This window comes from Ixodes scapularis, unplaced genomic scaffold, assembly GCF_016920785.2.
Source record: "Ixodes scapularis isolate PalLabHiFi unplaced genomic scaffold, ASM1692078v2 PGA_scaffold11__112_contigs__length_91849675, whole genome shotgun sequence".
NCBI classification, from domain to species: Eukaryota; Metazoa; Arthropoda; class Arachnida; order Ixodida; family Ixodidae; genus Ixodes; species Ixodes scapularis.
The window spans coordinates 87649671-87664955 of record NW_024609837.1 but is presented as its reverse complement, the minus strand read 5'-3'; the positions used below and the strand labels follow the sequence as shown (position 1 = coordinate 87664955).

At 46.3% G+C, this 15285-nt stretch overlaps 1 protein-coding gene across 4 annotated transcripts in view; it reads left to right on the top strand.

Annotated features, from left to right (window-relative positions):
• LOC8043646 (protein misato homolog 1) overlaps positions 1-6591 on the top strand; it is a 78143-nt gene extending 71552 nt beyond the window's left edge. For all 4 annotated transcript variants that reach the window (XM_029992790.4, XM_040220128.3, XM_040220130.2 and 1 more), the window contains one exon: positions 5822-6591. In XM_029992790.4, the coding sequence (XP_029848650.3) occupies positions 5822-6024 (203 nt within the window). In that variant the 3' untranslated portion in view covers positions 6025-6591. The remainder of the gene's footprint in view (positions 1-5821) is intronic.
• Positions 6592-15285: the final 8694 nt, after the last annotated feature.

Sequence of the window (15285 nt, the reverse complement as noted above, 5' to 3'; positions counted from 1 at the left end):
AAAAAGAAATGGCATCACTGTTGTCACTTTGTACATCGGGTGCGTTGCACCATTGTTGGGACGGCGCACTCTTGAATATCGTGCTTCCCAACGAGCAGACGTGAAAACAGAGCCTCATGTGACGATAATCGAGCAGATGCTCATCAAGCGTTGGAAATGCTGATTGAGCGGCAGTAAACATGTCACCACCGTGGCGGAGCTCCCTCGCAGGTAGCGGCTCACTCCCATCAACTGGCATAAGCTATTGTGTGACCGTAGCGACGACCGCATTCATGTATCAAGCTGTGGCATGAGTCGCAGTACCTAACCCAAGGGTCTCAAACATGTGGCCCCCAAGCATCATCAAGTGACTGCAAACCTTCGTGTTTGCACATTTTTTCTCTATTCCATTTCCTATTGATTCAGTATTGTTTTGCCTTAATTTTTGCTTTTGAGCTCTTCCTCCTGTTAGTCACCTGTGCGACAGTCCCCACACTCTAAGCACGGGCTCTTCAGGACTCACCCCGGCTGCATAAACCCCTGCTGAGCAGGAGGAACTTCAAAAGACAGAGCTTTGAGCTTGGGTTTCTAGAAGTTAGAAAATACAATTATAACGCAAATATTGCCTAATAATGCTGCTACAAAAATTGTCAAGCAAGCAGAAGTGTAGTATAAGGCTTTTGTTTTAAAGAAATGTTGAACTATTATTTCCCGAGAAAATTGAGCGACAGGGCAACGAGAGTGTGCGTGCTCTTTTGTTCCATTGAAGAGTGTAAGCAAGTTAGCGGTGCAGTGTAATGTTACATTTTGTCATCACACAAGGGCTGGGCCTAAAGCAGTCACATTAGGAAATTCAAGCTAAAGATGCAAGTTTAGGATAGCAGAGAGCATGACATCCCTTCTCCAGAAAATTTAAAATGTGCCACTGACATTTTAAAAGAGCCTCGGCTACTTTGCAGGATAAAAAAAAGAAAATTTGACGTTTACAACTCCCTGTAACGCCAAAGTAGGGTACAGCTCCTGAGGAGGAGGAGGAGGGGAGAATACTGAGGGGAGAGTATGCCCCTTGTCCTCATCTGTATCCTCCCCCCCTCCTCCTCCTCCTCCTCCTCCTCCCGTGCTCCTCCTACTGCTCCTCTCTTGAGGTATTTCTATTTTGCGATATACCGTGCTAAACAGTCTGAGAAAGGTATATATATATATTCTTTTATTCTCGCTCACTGCTTGTCCGGAGAAAGGAAATGTAGTTCTCGCATCTGGAAGCTCCACTCTGTCAAAGTTCTGCCGGTGCCAGGAAACGGAACAGCAGGATCAAGGCGGGAGAACGAGACAGTGTTAAAGTTAGCACTTTGACGAAGCACGCGATACAGTCGACGTCATCCTACTTGCTATCAGCTCTGTCGAAGACTGCTCAAGATTTTTATTTCCTCGGCATTAGACTCGAGTGTGCTCCCCTGAGATGGCACAGCAGAAAAGCGAGTGCACATCCCTCGGGGCCACTGGGATGCTTTCCTGCATGACTGATATGAAGTTCATATTTGTATTGCACGAAATATTCTGTGACTACCGTAGGCGAGAGAAACAGAGCTAGCATGAGCAAGCCGTTGTCAACTTTGGCGGCACACAATTTACTAACTTCGTCTGACGTGCCACAGAGATAGATGGGTACAGCGCAGACCCGTACCCATGTAGATGGCCACTTGGATAACAAGTACATCACGTTTTCATATGTACCTCTCTGCGATTTATAAATGGTGATACCACTTGCCTCCACAATCAGTAGCTGGCATCTCCCCTCCTCTTCCTCCTCCCTCCTCTTGTCCTCCTCCCCTCCTCCTCGCAGGGCCCTCGTGACGTCACGTGTGACATTATGGAAAGCCCCAAAATGCAGTGCGCAGGTCACGAGTGAGACCCGCGCATTGCATCATGAGACGTTTTTCATAATGCAACGCGCGGAACCCTTGTGACGTCATATGTGGCGTCACTATAGGAAACGTCCCATAATGCAAGGCGCGGGTCACGGGTGAGACCCGCATATTGCATTATGGGACGTTTCCCATAATGCAACGCGTGGGACTCTCGTGACGTCTTGTGTGGCATCATTATAGGAAACGTCCCATGATGCAACGCACGGGACCCTCGTGACGTCACGTGTGACGTCATGATGGGAAACATCCCATAATGCAACGCGCGGGTCACGAGTGAGAACTGCGCATTGCATCTTGAGACGTTTCCCATAATGCAACGCGTGGGACCCTCGTGATGCCATGCGTGGCGTCACTATGGGAAATGTCCCATAATGCAAGGCGCGGGTCACAGGTGGGACCCGCGCGTTGCATCATGGGACGTTTCCCATAATGTAATGCGCAGGACCCTTGTGATGTCACGTGTGACGTCATTATGGGAACGTCCCATAATGCAACATCTGGGACCCTTGTGATGTCACGTGTGACGTCATTATGGGAAACATCTCATAATGCAACGTGTGGGACACTCATGCCGTCACGTGTGACGTCATGATGGGAAACATCCCATAATGCAACGCGCGGGTCACGAGTGAGACCCGCGCATTGCATCACGAGTTGTTTTTATAATGCAATGTGCGGGGCCCTTGTGACGTCATGTGCGGCGTCACTATGGATGGGAAATGTCCCATAATGCAAGGCGCGGGTCACAAGTGAGACCTGTGCGTTACATCATGGGACGTTTCCCATAATGCAATGCGCGGGGCCTTCATGACATCACTTGTGGCCCTCGTGACGTCACATGTGGCACCATTATGGGAAACATCCCATGATGCAACGTGCAGGTCATGAGTTAGACCCGCACGTTGCATTATGGGACGTTCCCCATAATGCAACGTGCATGACCCTCATGACGTCACGTGACGTCATTATGGGAGGTCCCATGATGCAATGCACGAGTCACGGGTGAGACCCGCGTGTTGCGTCATGGAACATTTCCCATAATGCAATGCGCAAAACGCTTGTGACATCACATGTGACGTCGTTATGGAAAACGTCCCATAATGCAACGCGCGGGACCCTCGTGATGTCACGTGTGACGTCATTATGGGAAGCATCCCATAATGCAATGCACGGGTCACGAGCAAGACCTGCGTGTTGCATCATGGGAAGTTCTCGTAATGCAACGCGTGGGACTCTCGTGACGTCACGTGTGGCATCATTATGGGAAAAGTTCCATAATGCAATGCACAGGGCCCTCGTTACGTCACATGTGATGTCATTATGAGAAACGTCCCATGATGCAACATGCGGCTTACGTGTGAGACCCGTGTGTTGTATCTTGGGATGGTTTCCCATAATGCAACGTGTGGGACCCTCGTGACGTCACGTGTGGCGTCATTATGGGAAACGTTTCATAATGCAACGCACGGGTCACAAGTGAGACCCGTGTGTTGCATCATGGGTCGTTTCCCATAATGCAACGCATGGGACCCTTGTGACATCATGTGTTATGTCATTATGAGAAACATCCCATAACGCAACGTGCGGGTCACAAGCGAGACCCGCGTGTTGCATCATGGGACGTTTCTCATAATGCAATGTGTGGGACCCTCGTGACGTCACGTGTGGCGTCATTATGGGAAACATTTCATAATGCAACGTGCGGGTCCCAATTGAGACCCGCGTGTTGCATCATGGGACGTTTCCCATAATGCAACGCGCGGGACCCTCGTGATGTCACGTGTGATGTCATTATGGGAAATGTTCCACAATGCAACGCGCAGGTCACGAGTGAGACCCGCGTGTTGCGTCGGACGTTTTCCATTAGGCAACGCGCAAGACTCTCATGACATTACATGTGACGTCATTATGGGAAACGTCTTATGATGCCACGCGCGGCTTACGAGTGAGACCCGCGTGTTGCATCATGGGACGTTTCCCATAATGCAACATGTGGGGGACCCTCATGACATCACGTGTAACATCATTATGAAAAACGTCCCATGATGCAATGCGCGGCTTACGAGTGAGACCCGCGTGTTGCATCATGGGACATTTCCCATAATGCAACGCATGGGACCCTTGTGACATTACGTGTGACATCATTATAGGAAATGTCCCATAGTGCAACGCGCGGGTCATGAGTGAGACCCACATGTTGCATCATGGGACGCTTCCCAGAATGCAACGCGTGGGACCCTTGTGACGTCACGTGTGGCGTCATTATGGGAAACGTCCCATAATGCAACGTGCGGGTCACAAGTGAGACCCACGCGTTGCATCGTGGGACGTTCCCTATAATGCAACACGCGGACCCTCGTGACGTCACGTGTGACGTCATTATGGGAAACATCCCATGATGCAACGCGCGAGTCACGATTGAGACCAGCGTGTTGCATCGTGGTACGTTTCCCATAATGCAACGTGCGGGACCCTTGTGACGTCATTAAGGGATGGTTCCCATAATGCACCGTGCGGTTACGATGACATTGATAGCGCTCAAGCTGGAAACGGACGCTCTAAAAAATCATGAGCCGTTCCATGCTCTGAAGGTGGATGACCAGCGAAGCTGTTTAGCACACGACACAGATCCGCCCCGAGGAGCTGGAGGAAACTAGACACACGCGATGAGACTGCCACCCAGCGGAAAGTAGACGCGCGACGGGATCGTCACCCCGGGAGAGCGAAAGGAAACTAGGCACGCAAGCGCTTGGAACAACGACAAAGAGAGGGTGGTGCAAGCGTAGACATGGCCAACATGGGTCGCACAGCGACGAATCTCTGAGAAACCTGTATTGTCTACCTGAGGGTCTACTGATCTTGAAAATGGTGCCTATCGATTACTAATCACTGATGCCTAATGCTAAATTACCCAGGCATCAAGGAAAATGCAGAGGATGGTGTTCCCCGCTCTGCACGTGCCGGCCTCTGGAGCGGTAACTGTTCTAAAGCAAAAGCCTATACCAGACGACATCTTGCATGCGCGTTCGTCGACGCTTTATTTTGGGTATTTACCTTGAATCTTTTATACAAGGGAGGCGTGCGTGTGCGGCACGGTCGTCTGCAGCAGTAACAGTTCAAAAGCAAAAGTCTAAAACAAATGGAATCTTGCACGCGCATTCGTCGACGGTTTATTTTGGTTATTTACTTTGAACCTTTTATACGGGGAAAGTGTGCGTGTATGGTGGTGCGAGCGTAGAGTTTATGGTCACTGCACACAAAAAATCCACGAAACCCTAGCCACAAACAGCTTCGTTGTAAAACAACTTCTATGTGTCTTTTTCCCCTAAAACATAACTTCCCTTTTTCCCCTCTCCTCTGTACATTGGCCCTCGACCTTGTGGGGGGGGTAGAATATCTGACCACTGCACCCGAATGAGTTTGAGACCCCGTGAACTAAATGATTGCACCAAGATTTACCGACCCAAAGACGTGTCCTGCCGGGTCTCTAAAACTAATTTGCAGGTTTTTTTCGCTGAAAGAATTAAACTGCGCATCACCGAATGCTCAATCTCTACCTAAATTTAGTGCAGGCGGTCTGGACCAGATGCTAAAGTTTTGAGCTTGCCGTTGTCCGTTTCAGAAGTTACGGATTATTTCTGGAAATTTTCCGTAAGAAAATGGCGCCCGGGGTTCCCGGCAGCCGACTCCATTTGTCTCCATGTATTCGAGGGCTTCGTTGGCTGCCATCTTGTTATTAGTGGTGGTAAAAACAGTTCTTTTTTCAAGGGAATCCTAATTTGACGCGAGACAATTACGTCAGATATGACCAAATGTAGTGCCAAATCTGAGTACGATGATTACGTCGGGTATGGTCAAATGTACTGCCGTAAATTTTTTAGAATGCGTCGAAAATTGCAATTTGTTTACCGCAGGAGTGGCGCTGGTTCCTTCGCTGGTGTGCGTCCAGAGTGGCAGCGGCACGGCTCGTGGACTACAGGAGGTGGTGCATGCGGGCTCGAGTCTGGATTTGCAGCGCTTTCACCGGTGCACGCTGGCGGGCACCGAACCAGACGCCTTTAGGGAGGCTCTGAACGCCGTCCAAGAGCTGGCCTCGGACTACGATCTTGGACTGTGACGTCCTACAAACTTGGACAGTCGGAACGTTTTACGATCTTCGATTGCGACATCCTACGATCCTTGACAGCGACGTACTACAATGTTTGACCATGGCATGCTACGATTTCGACTGCAATGTCCTACGGTCTTTGACTGTTGTAACGTCCCACGATCTTTGACCGTGATGTCGTACAATCATCGACCGTGATCTTAACGTTCTACGATCTGCGACCATGACGTCATGCAATATTCAGTCACGACGTCTGGCGCGTGCACGCACATATCTGTGCGCGAGATCAAGCCGGCTAACACCTTTGTGACAACAGGTGTGCGGTCTCAATTACGCTCGAATACTTGGGGTGTGCAGTACTCTTTCGTGCACATCAGACCTGTTCGGAACAAAAAAAGATGGTGTCCTGTGGCGATCCATTAGTTTGCCTCGATTGTCATGCAGTTTTGTGAGTTTTCTTGACGGAAATTTTGGCAGTATTTGATTGATAGTTTTGTTGCAGCTTGCTTTTCTTGAGTTCTGAATTATATGATGTTTTACGAGAAAATAAAAGCAAAGATTACTTGTGTATGCAAACCCTATTCCGATGTGCTTTTACAGTAAAGCAGAAGTTATAAAAAATAGGAGGCAGAAGTTTCACTTGTTGGACTCTGTGCGAGCTTTGTTTATATGGTACCATAAAATCTTTCAACATCACTCAGTCCTTTGCATGAGATATATAGGGTGCCTGGAATGCCAAAGCTCAATCTAAAATGGGCCATAAAAATCGCTGCCTGCACGTAGCACTAAACCTTCCATCGAAGGTGTATTTCACTAGTGAGTTTTACCTCATAAAATTACAAGGTGTAGCTCCCTTTCTGTAAAAAAATAGGGCCATAAAACTTGCCAGGGTCAATGGCGGATGGCGGCGCAAATGACCGAGTCGAGTGGTGGGGCATGTTTGGCTCCCGTATTGATAGATGGCGCTACCTCCTTGTTCCGGCTTGCTTTTCAAAAATATTGAGACTGCCCGTGATGACCGTGGTCTATATAAAGGGACATAATCTTTTTGTTATCTACCTTTGGTTTAAGATAATTTGCAGGTTAAGTAAAAAAAAAAAAAAAAAAATGCAGTTGCATAACGAAAGCGGTTTTACTCTCAATGGATTTCGTCTGCGTGTCTTATGCTTTCTTTCACTGGTTGGCTACACCTTCCGAAACTGCTCCCAACGCCATCTGTCAATATGTGCGCCAAAAGCGCCCCGCCACTTGACTCTGTCATCTGCGTTGCCATCCGCCAATGACCCTTGCAAGCTTTCTGTACCTATATTTTTCACAGAAAAGGAGCTATGCCTTGTAATTTTACGAGGTAAATCCAACCTGTAAAATACACCTTTGACGAAAAATTTAGATTGCTACGTGCAGGCGTCGATTTTTATGGCCCATTCTGGATCGAGCCTCGGCATTTCAAGCACCCTATATATGAAGACAATGTTTGCGGATGTTACGGAGCATCGGTGACAGAGGCTATTAGCCCCGAGAGCTAACAGAAGCGTCGCTGCGGTCGGTGCGCCCTGATTGGGTGAGGTATACCGTGACGTCAAGGGAAGGACTCGGCTTCACGATCTCGCATCCGGCTCGTTTCCCTGCCCCGGTTTTCTGGCTTGGCCGTTGCGTACCGCAAGCACTTCGCGGAGCGGGACCTCATTTACCCAATGTACAAGACGCTGGGTATAGGCCGATACCGACATGCTTCCGTGCCTTTTATAGGCGCGCTTGTCACTTTTACCTTTATAATTGGGTTACAAATCCCGAAAGCTATCGGCAGAGGCAATTCTGCCGATGAACCTCCCTGTCGATCCACACACCACAAGGCAATCGTGCAAGGAGTCGGTGAAGCGGTGGCGTAGGCGTTTCAGACGCTGGAATTCTGTTCCTTGCATGTTTATGAGTTAGGAGAATATTACACCCCGCTTTGCCAGCGTTTCAAATGGCATTTATATTGAAGGCCTTTGGACGGTCGGCAAATTGGCTCGAGGCACTGATTCTGCACGTGCCACTCTGCATGCGCCGGTTTGCAGATGTTTTAAAGGTTATCGGGTCTGAAGACCTTTGAAGTGCTTGTGGAACAAAGTTGTTTTACATAATTGTAGCGTCTTGGTGAAATAATGGTATAGTTTGTACACGTAGGCAGGCATGTTTTATTTTTTAGAAGACGCACAATTACTGAAAATTAGTTTGTATGGTAGCAGGAAAAACGGCCAAATTGCCCCAGTCGCCTGTACGAGATGTATTCATCTGCCCAAAATATGCACAGCTAGTATCTTATACATTTTCCTGACATTCTTTATTCCAGCCTTGTGTATTCGGAAATTACACCGTTTAGTTTGAATTGTCATTTCCAATTAAAAACGACACTGCTGCACGTCCCCAAAAGCTTGCTCAGCCTCCAAACTCCCTACAGCTGGACTCTCTGACAACAGAGGATAACGGGAGGAACAGCAAGCATTCGAACGGATGTCCAGTGGTAGATGCTGCACTAGCAGCAGAAAATGTGGAACCTGTCAAGGGTGACAGTTTGCGTGAGAAAAGCTTATTTTAGCTTCAGGACAATTTGATTTAGCTAAAATCACAGTTTTAGAGCCTAAGGGACTAATAACGGGCTAGACACCTTGGCCTGCATTTGTTGTACATTACTTGAGAGATGTTATAGACAAGTCCACAGATACAATTAGTGGAGTCCATTGAAATACAATCCGAATCCAGCAAAAGGTCCAATGCGAGCAATGTAAATAAATAAATGTTCCTTGATTCTTTCAATTGCCCCTGTACTTGGGCTGTCTCACTTGTGATTCTCTCTCCATGGCCCAGACTGTATTAAGCATGTTGGTCAGGCAGCGTCCAACTTTTCTGCTTCGACATTTTTGTTCAAAAACAGAGGTACAAAAAACAAAACATACGAAATAGCATACACAACCTGCCAATTCATTCAGACCATCAGCAGCATTGATTGTGTGAGATGTAAATCTATAGTGATGCTCCTGCAATTGTGGCCTTATTTCTCCATTTTCCTATAAGTCGAATCTCGTTAATTCGAACACTCTTAATTCAAACTTTTGGTTTATTCGAACTGATGCTGTGGTCCGGACTACACTATATGCATTTCAATGGTCGAAAACGCCCGGTAATTCAAGAGCTTAAACGCCTGCACCGGTTAATTTGAACATCCCGCGCCGCCGAGCATGCGTTCAGGAGCGGACTAACTCCTGCAACAGCGCCTCCAACGTCTCCAGTTCCAAATAACCATGATAACCGATCACGTGGTGACCTTGAATGCTGCAATGAGTGGTGCGGTGCTCTTGCCCGGTGACGGTACCCGCTGCTCTTCGGCGTGTTTTCGGCGGGAGTGTGACAGTTCCATTTCTTGCCTTGCACTCGCGCATTGCTGTGGTTCGGCGTGTTTTTGGTGGGCGCGCGAATGACGTTATCTCGATTCCAAGCGTCGTGACGAGCCGGGGCACGTACCGTCCACCAAAGGACCTCAAGACGAAGGTAAAGATACTGCAAGAAGTTGACCAAGGCGCACTTTCCAAGACGGAAATAGCAGAGAAACACAGCATCACGAAGAGCACTCGAAGCGCTGGACACCACCGCGTGCTACTTCTCTTTTCAGGAGAATGCAGATACCGCGTTAGAGCTGGTCTCCGAGCTCCAAGCAATCTTTGTTGATTCACGACTGAGGAACCGCGCACAGGCACGCATCACGGATTACTTCCCTTTGTGATCGGTGAAAATAAATGTCCTGGAACTCGTCGCTCATGTGCTAGCTCAGTGCACATGCGCCGCCCAACGCAGCGTTGCACATAAGTACTCCATTTAATGAGCTTTCGTTAATTCAAACTTCGTTTAATTCTAACAAATTTTCGGCCCCCTCGAGTTCGAATTACCGAGATTGGACTGTACCAGCTGCGATACATGCGTTGCCTGCCCTGTCAACCATGCCTGAAATGTAGGTTGAAGTTCTGCCTCCAGCTATAGGCCATACCTCAATAAAGCCACATATGAAAATCTACACTTCCTATGAAAAACGCGCACAAAAGTATTTCAATAGAAACGAGCGTGCCGACAGCTAACGCTGTCAGTCTCCACAGGGCGAGCGGGACGAGTCTGGGGGGGAAAATTCTGTCCCCGCCGTGACGTTACCCCTGTTCGCCGTAAGGGGGCGCCACGCAAACTTCTCGGGGCTTATGCTGTGACAAGCGCGGCGAAAGATCAAATAACACTATACATGATGGGGAAAACAGCTCAGAAAACACGGACTACGAAGAGGAACACACACGACAGGACAATGCTGTACTCGCAACTGAAGAATTTTAATAAAGGAAACAAAGACTGAAAAACCATACACAGCACCTTCAAAGATTGCACAAAAACAAAGGACCATTCTCGCCAACCGTGAAGCGTGTCAATAAACTACCCGTTCACTACGTGACTCATGTTTTGCCGCAGGAAGAAAATTTCTTTGGCTGACAGCGCCAATGACGGTTCACTTACACAGGAATGACCATGACACAGAATGTGGAAGGCCTCAATGATTTCTCTTGTCACCCTATCCTTGTACACTCCCAGAACGGCGACTCTGCCAAAGTCAGGCCGACACTGGCAATGAACGGGCAAAAGCCCCCCCAACCGTAGCTTCGAGCGAATATGAGTGCTCACGTAATCTATCATACAGACATCTTCCTGTTTGCCCCACGTGTGTGCTCCTCTTCATAGTCCGTGTTTTCTGAGCTGTTTTCCCCATCATGTATAACGTCAACCAACTGGCCCAGTTATCCACCTTATTTCAAATAACACTCTTGGCAAATTTATTTATTTAATTTCACAGGAGGCACAGGCAAAGTAACCGCTAACAACGACGAAATCAAAGTTCTGCATGTCAGCAGAGATCCTGCTAGCCCTTTTGATAAACTTGAATTTCAGCCAAACTTCATATATTTGGGCCTTGTCTTTTTCAACAGGTTTTAGATCCTTGAAGCCTAGAAACTTTGAAGATTGTCGCTTGTCTGCTATTTATTGCACTCTTTGCCATGCAAGGCATTGTGTTGAAGAAATTATGAGCAATATATAGGGACACTGCACGACACTTCACGCAAATGTGACGTCTGCACCTTTTTGCATTCTACAAAGTCCAATGGAGAAAGTGGAATGTGGCTTTTTGGCCCGCAAGAAGAAACTACACATTTCAGAAAACCGATTCCATGGGAATGTGACGCTAGTGGTGGTGACAAAATGCAAACTTTTTTTGAGAACATGATGTTACCTGGATCAGAGGACTCGAGAAAAAAAAAAAACATTTCTCTGAGCTGGTGTTCACCTACGCCTAGTATTCATCGAGCCAAAAAAATAAAATCATGGGTGCCTTAGCATTAATTACAGTGAAAAAAAATCTTGCCAGCAATAAAAACAATATATGACAATTTGTTTTTAAGTAAGTGCGACAGGCATTTACAATGTCGTGAATATTGGGCGGACCTCAGCTCGTAAAAAAATTTTGTTTTTCTCGCGCAGCTTTTGATCCAGGTAGCGTTATGTTTTCAAACTCGCATTTTGTCACCACCGCTAGCATCATATTCTCACAGAGTTGCGGCTTTCTGCGATGCCTAGTTTATTTTTGTGGGTCGAAAAAACTTGTTTCATTTTCACGATTGACCCCTGTATTTCGAAGGGCTGTTGACAGGCCCAAAGCTTAACCACTTGGGTTAGTGGCCCAAATTAGTTCTTCCCACAACACTATGGTCACGGAGAGGATAAGACGGGCAAGGTGTTGCTTTCTAATGCTTTTAACTTGTAACATCATCTATCGATCGGTGCAGCGAGCAGACAACGCAGTGCGTCGTCTGCTTGTTCCACCTATTGGAAGATGGCACCATAAGTTAATAGCGTCGGCAACTCGGTCGTCTGCAAATGCACCTAACGTGCACTTTGGCCAGTTTTTTGCTCTCATTTTTTTACAGCAAAAGAACTATACCTTGTAATTTCTTCCATCGAACATTTCACCGCTGCACTTAGCAACAAATTTTCCTTAACCACTTTTCAAAAGCTCGCATTTATTTTCCTCGTATAATTGCCATAGATTCCACTTCTGCAATGGCTCTCAATGGAGGGCCGCAGTATCCGTAAATAAATATAATGACATAAATTTCGCACGGTAAGACTGAGCTGCTCAGTGCACAATCGGTGAAAGTTTGAGCTTTCTATGTGTCAATGTGTAGGCACCGATTCTTATGGCTCGTTTTGCGGCGGAAGGTCCGTTTGGGACAGGCTATACATTATGAAGTGTGCAGGGTAAAATTCGGGGCACAATGGTGAACCTCCCCATACATTTTTAGGGTTCAGAGTTTCAGAGTTGCACTTTTTTTCTCCAAGTAAACAAGAAAAAAAGTTGTACTTAATTATTTGCACAAATCTACACAACCAAATTGCTATTTCACTTCCAACGTTTTTTTTACAAGAGTTTATTTATTTTAGTGCATTATAAAAATGACAACTTACAAAAGAGAAAAAAAAACGATTACAAAGTGCACATATAAGAGCATTCTTAAAACAATACTAGTAGTGTTAGCGATCGAAGCAGGAACACGGTTTCAATCGATCGACATTTGGGGCATAAAAGAACACTGAAAGGACAATGTTTTAAAATTGGGAGTACCGACCTTACGACCGAGTTGTACTGTTCAAATTTATTCGTTAAAGAGCTTCAAAAAATGGGGACCACCCTTTCCTGTTTGGGGAGAAATTGAATTGTACTCAAAAACAAACCCTACTCCTAAGCGGCGTGACATTTTCATCTCCAGAACACGGTGGCATCAGGAAAGACCGACCTTCATGCACGTAGTTATATATTCAACAGCTGCCACAACGTCCAGCGATTTGATATCAAACAAGCTCCTACCACACGCGTACGATTGGCAGTACACCACAGGCATAATCTAGAAAAGATTACACCTAACAAAATGTTAAAGGGGCACTCGAGTGGATTCTGAGATCGTCTATTTATGGTGATAACTCAATCTACGGGCTGTCAGCGTCCTAAAAAACGCGAAATTACATTCATGGGTGGCAGATTTCTCCGTTCAAAATCTACATCAAATATCGTGGCACACCCCTCTTTCTGCAAGTTGGAGCAGACAACACGGGGTGCCGTCCGACGGCCTTTTCCAACAATAATTGCTGTATTACGTGTCTACACCCAAAGATGCTATGTTTTTGTCAAAATATATTGCGCAATGCACCTACAAAGAGCAATAATAGCAATCTCCAAGCAATTGACTATTTTCGTTGGTAAAATTTTATGAAGGTGGTGGGAACCTGAGGATGATCCCCCCCCAAAGAGAAAATAGTGCCCGTGCATTGCATTGCTATTGCTGAGAGTTTCTTAAGACATCTCGCCATCTAGAACTGGTCGTTTTTCTTGACCAGAGTCCAACAAACAATATGCCATCAAAAAAAGCTTCTACAAAAAGCACTTGAATGCCTCTTTAATACTCGTACACCAAAGTTGAGAAAGAAAACCGTTGGGACAGCACATATCGTGGCACAACCTCGGGCAGGCTGTATACATCTCGACCTAGAAGCGTGAGCACAATTGGATGGAACACTGTCAACAGTCGACTTCTGACAATTTTGCTATGTTCTGGGTCAGCACAAAATTAGCCTGAAGATAAAGATTCCTTTCCATGAAGCTAGGGTTTATCTTATTCGAGGATGACTTTCTAATCTGGGCATTTTCGGTTTTCCCCCATTTTGAGAAAAGCGGCTCGGGGAAGCAGGGGTGGGGGTGGGGTGTTTTTTCGGGGGTCCAGCGGTATGCATCGAAAACAAGTCGGCTAATGTACGGTCCGGTCTGCAATACTGGACCGGACCAAGCTGGAATTTCTCCCTTTCTTTTTTTCCAATGTACACAACAGAAAGTGAGCAAACACAACTGGCAAACCCAGATAAGACTAGGTTTCGCTCCTAAGAGCTTAAATGAAAACAGTGTAAACAAAACAAAAAGAAATGACACAGAAGGCCTAGATTCAAAAGCTTCTCAGTAACAGTTCCACTCCATAGCAGTGCAGTTTCACGTAAGAAGTATTAGTATTCACAAAAAAAGAGCAACTGCAAACTTCGCCGCACACAACTGCAAGTGAAAATCGCCACTAATGGCAAAGGCTTTTGTTCGTAGCTGCTTCAGACAACATTCTTGCTTTGCATTCCATCAAAAGCTCACTTTAAATGGATATTCTTTTTTAAAACGCCGAGCGCACGGCTCACAAAAATTCCTCGTATACATAAAAACCGCCCATGAAGTTTACAGTAAGCAATATCGACGCCAATGCACCATACGCCGAAAACACCATCTAAGCTCCAGAGCCTTCCGAGGGATTCAGTGTGGCGTAAAAATAGATGCGTCAACACTAAAACTTGCCTCTCGCAAAGCACCAGTCTTTTTTTTTTAATTAAAGGCAAGAAACGGGTTGGCCCTATTGGAACTACCCCTAATGACTATGTATCACCACTGCACGTACCCGGTTCACCACTTTCATGCGGCAAAACATGCAGAAACGGAAGCTGCTGATCGGCCAGTGAAGTTTAGATTAAAGACTCTTAAGTTGGAGTAATGTTTGGAGGTGGGCTAGTCGGTGATGCATTGTAAACATAGAAATAAAACAGCGCAAACAAACACAAGGACAAGTAGAAGGAGGGACACAGACACAAAGAAAACAAGAAATGAAAAATAAAAGAAGAAGAATCCAGCATGTAGGATATCCTCTCTGTCATATGCCATCTGAGGAATTTTTTACACAAACTAAACATTATATACCATTACAACAAAAAAAAACAAATTAAAAAAAGCCAAAAACCACAGCGCGAGCCCTAATGCTCTGTGCGTACCTGTCTTGCACGCGGACTCTTGGTATGTCGGAACCCTTTCCTGGCTGCATGTAGGCACGGGCCTGTGGTTATAGGATCACTCCCATGGAAGCAGAAAGAAAGTGTTAAAGAGATTATGAATCAACTATGAATTAGCTATGAATCAATGCACTCAAAAGTTGTAAAAAGAGCTATTGCAAAATCATGTTTGAGAGCTTCTTTATTGAAATCCTGTGTTCACAGAAGTTTCAACAGCTTTCTGTGTCAAGTAGATAGGTTAACAAAAGCGGGTTTCCCGAAACTTGTCATAGTGGGGGTAGCGGAGTCACTTCTAAAATTATTCAGGAATCCCCTTAACATACTTGACAATGT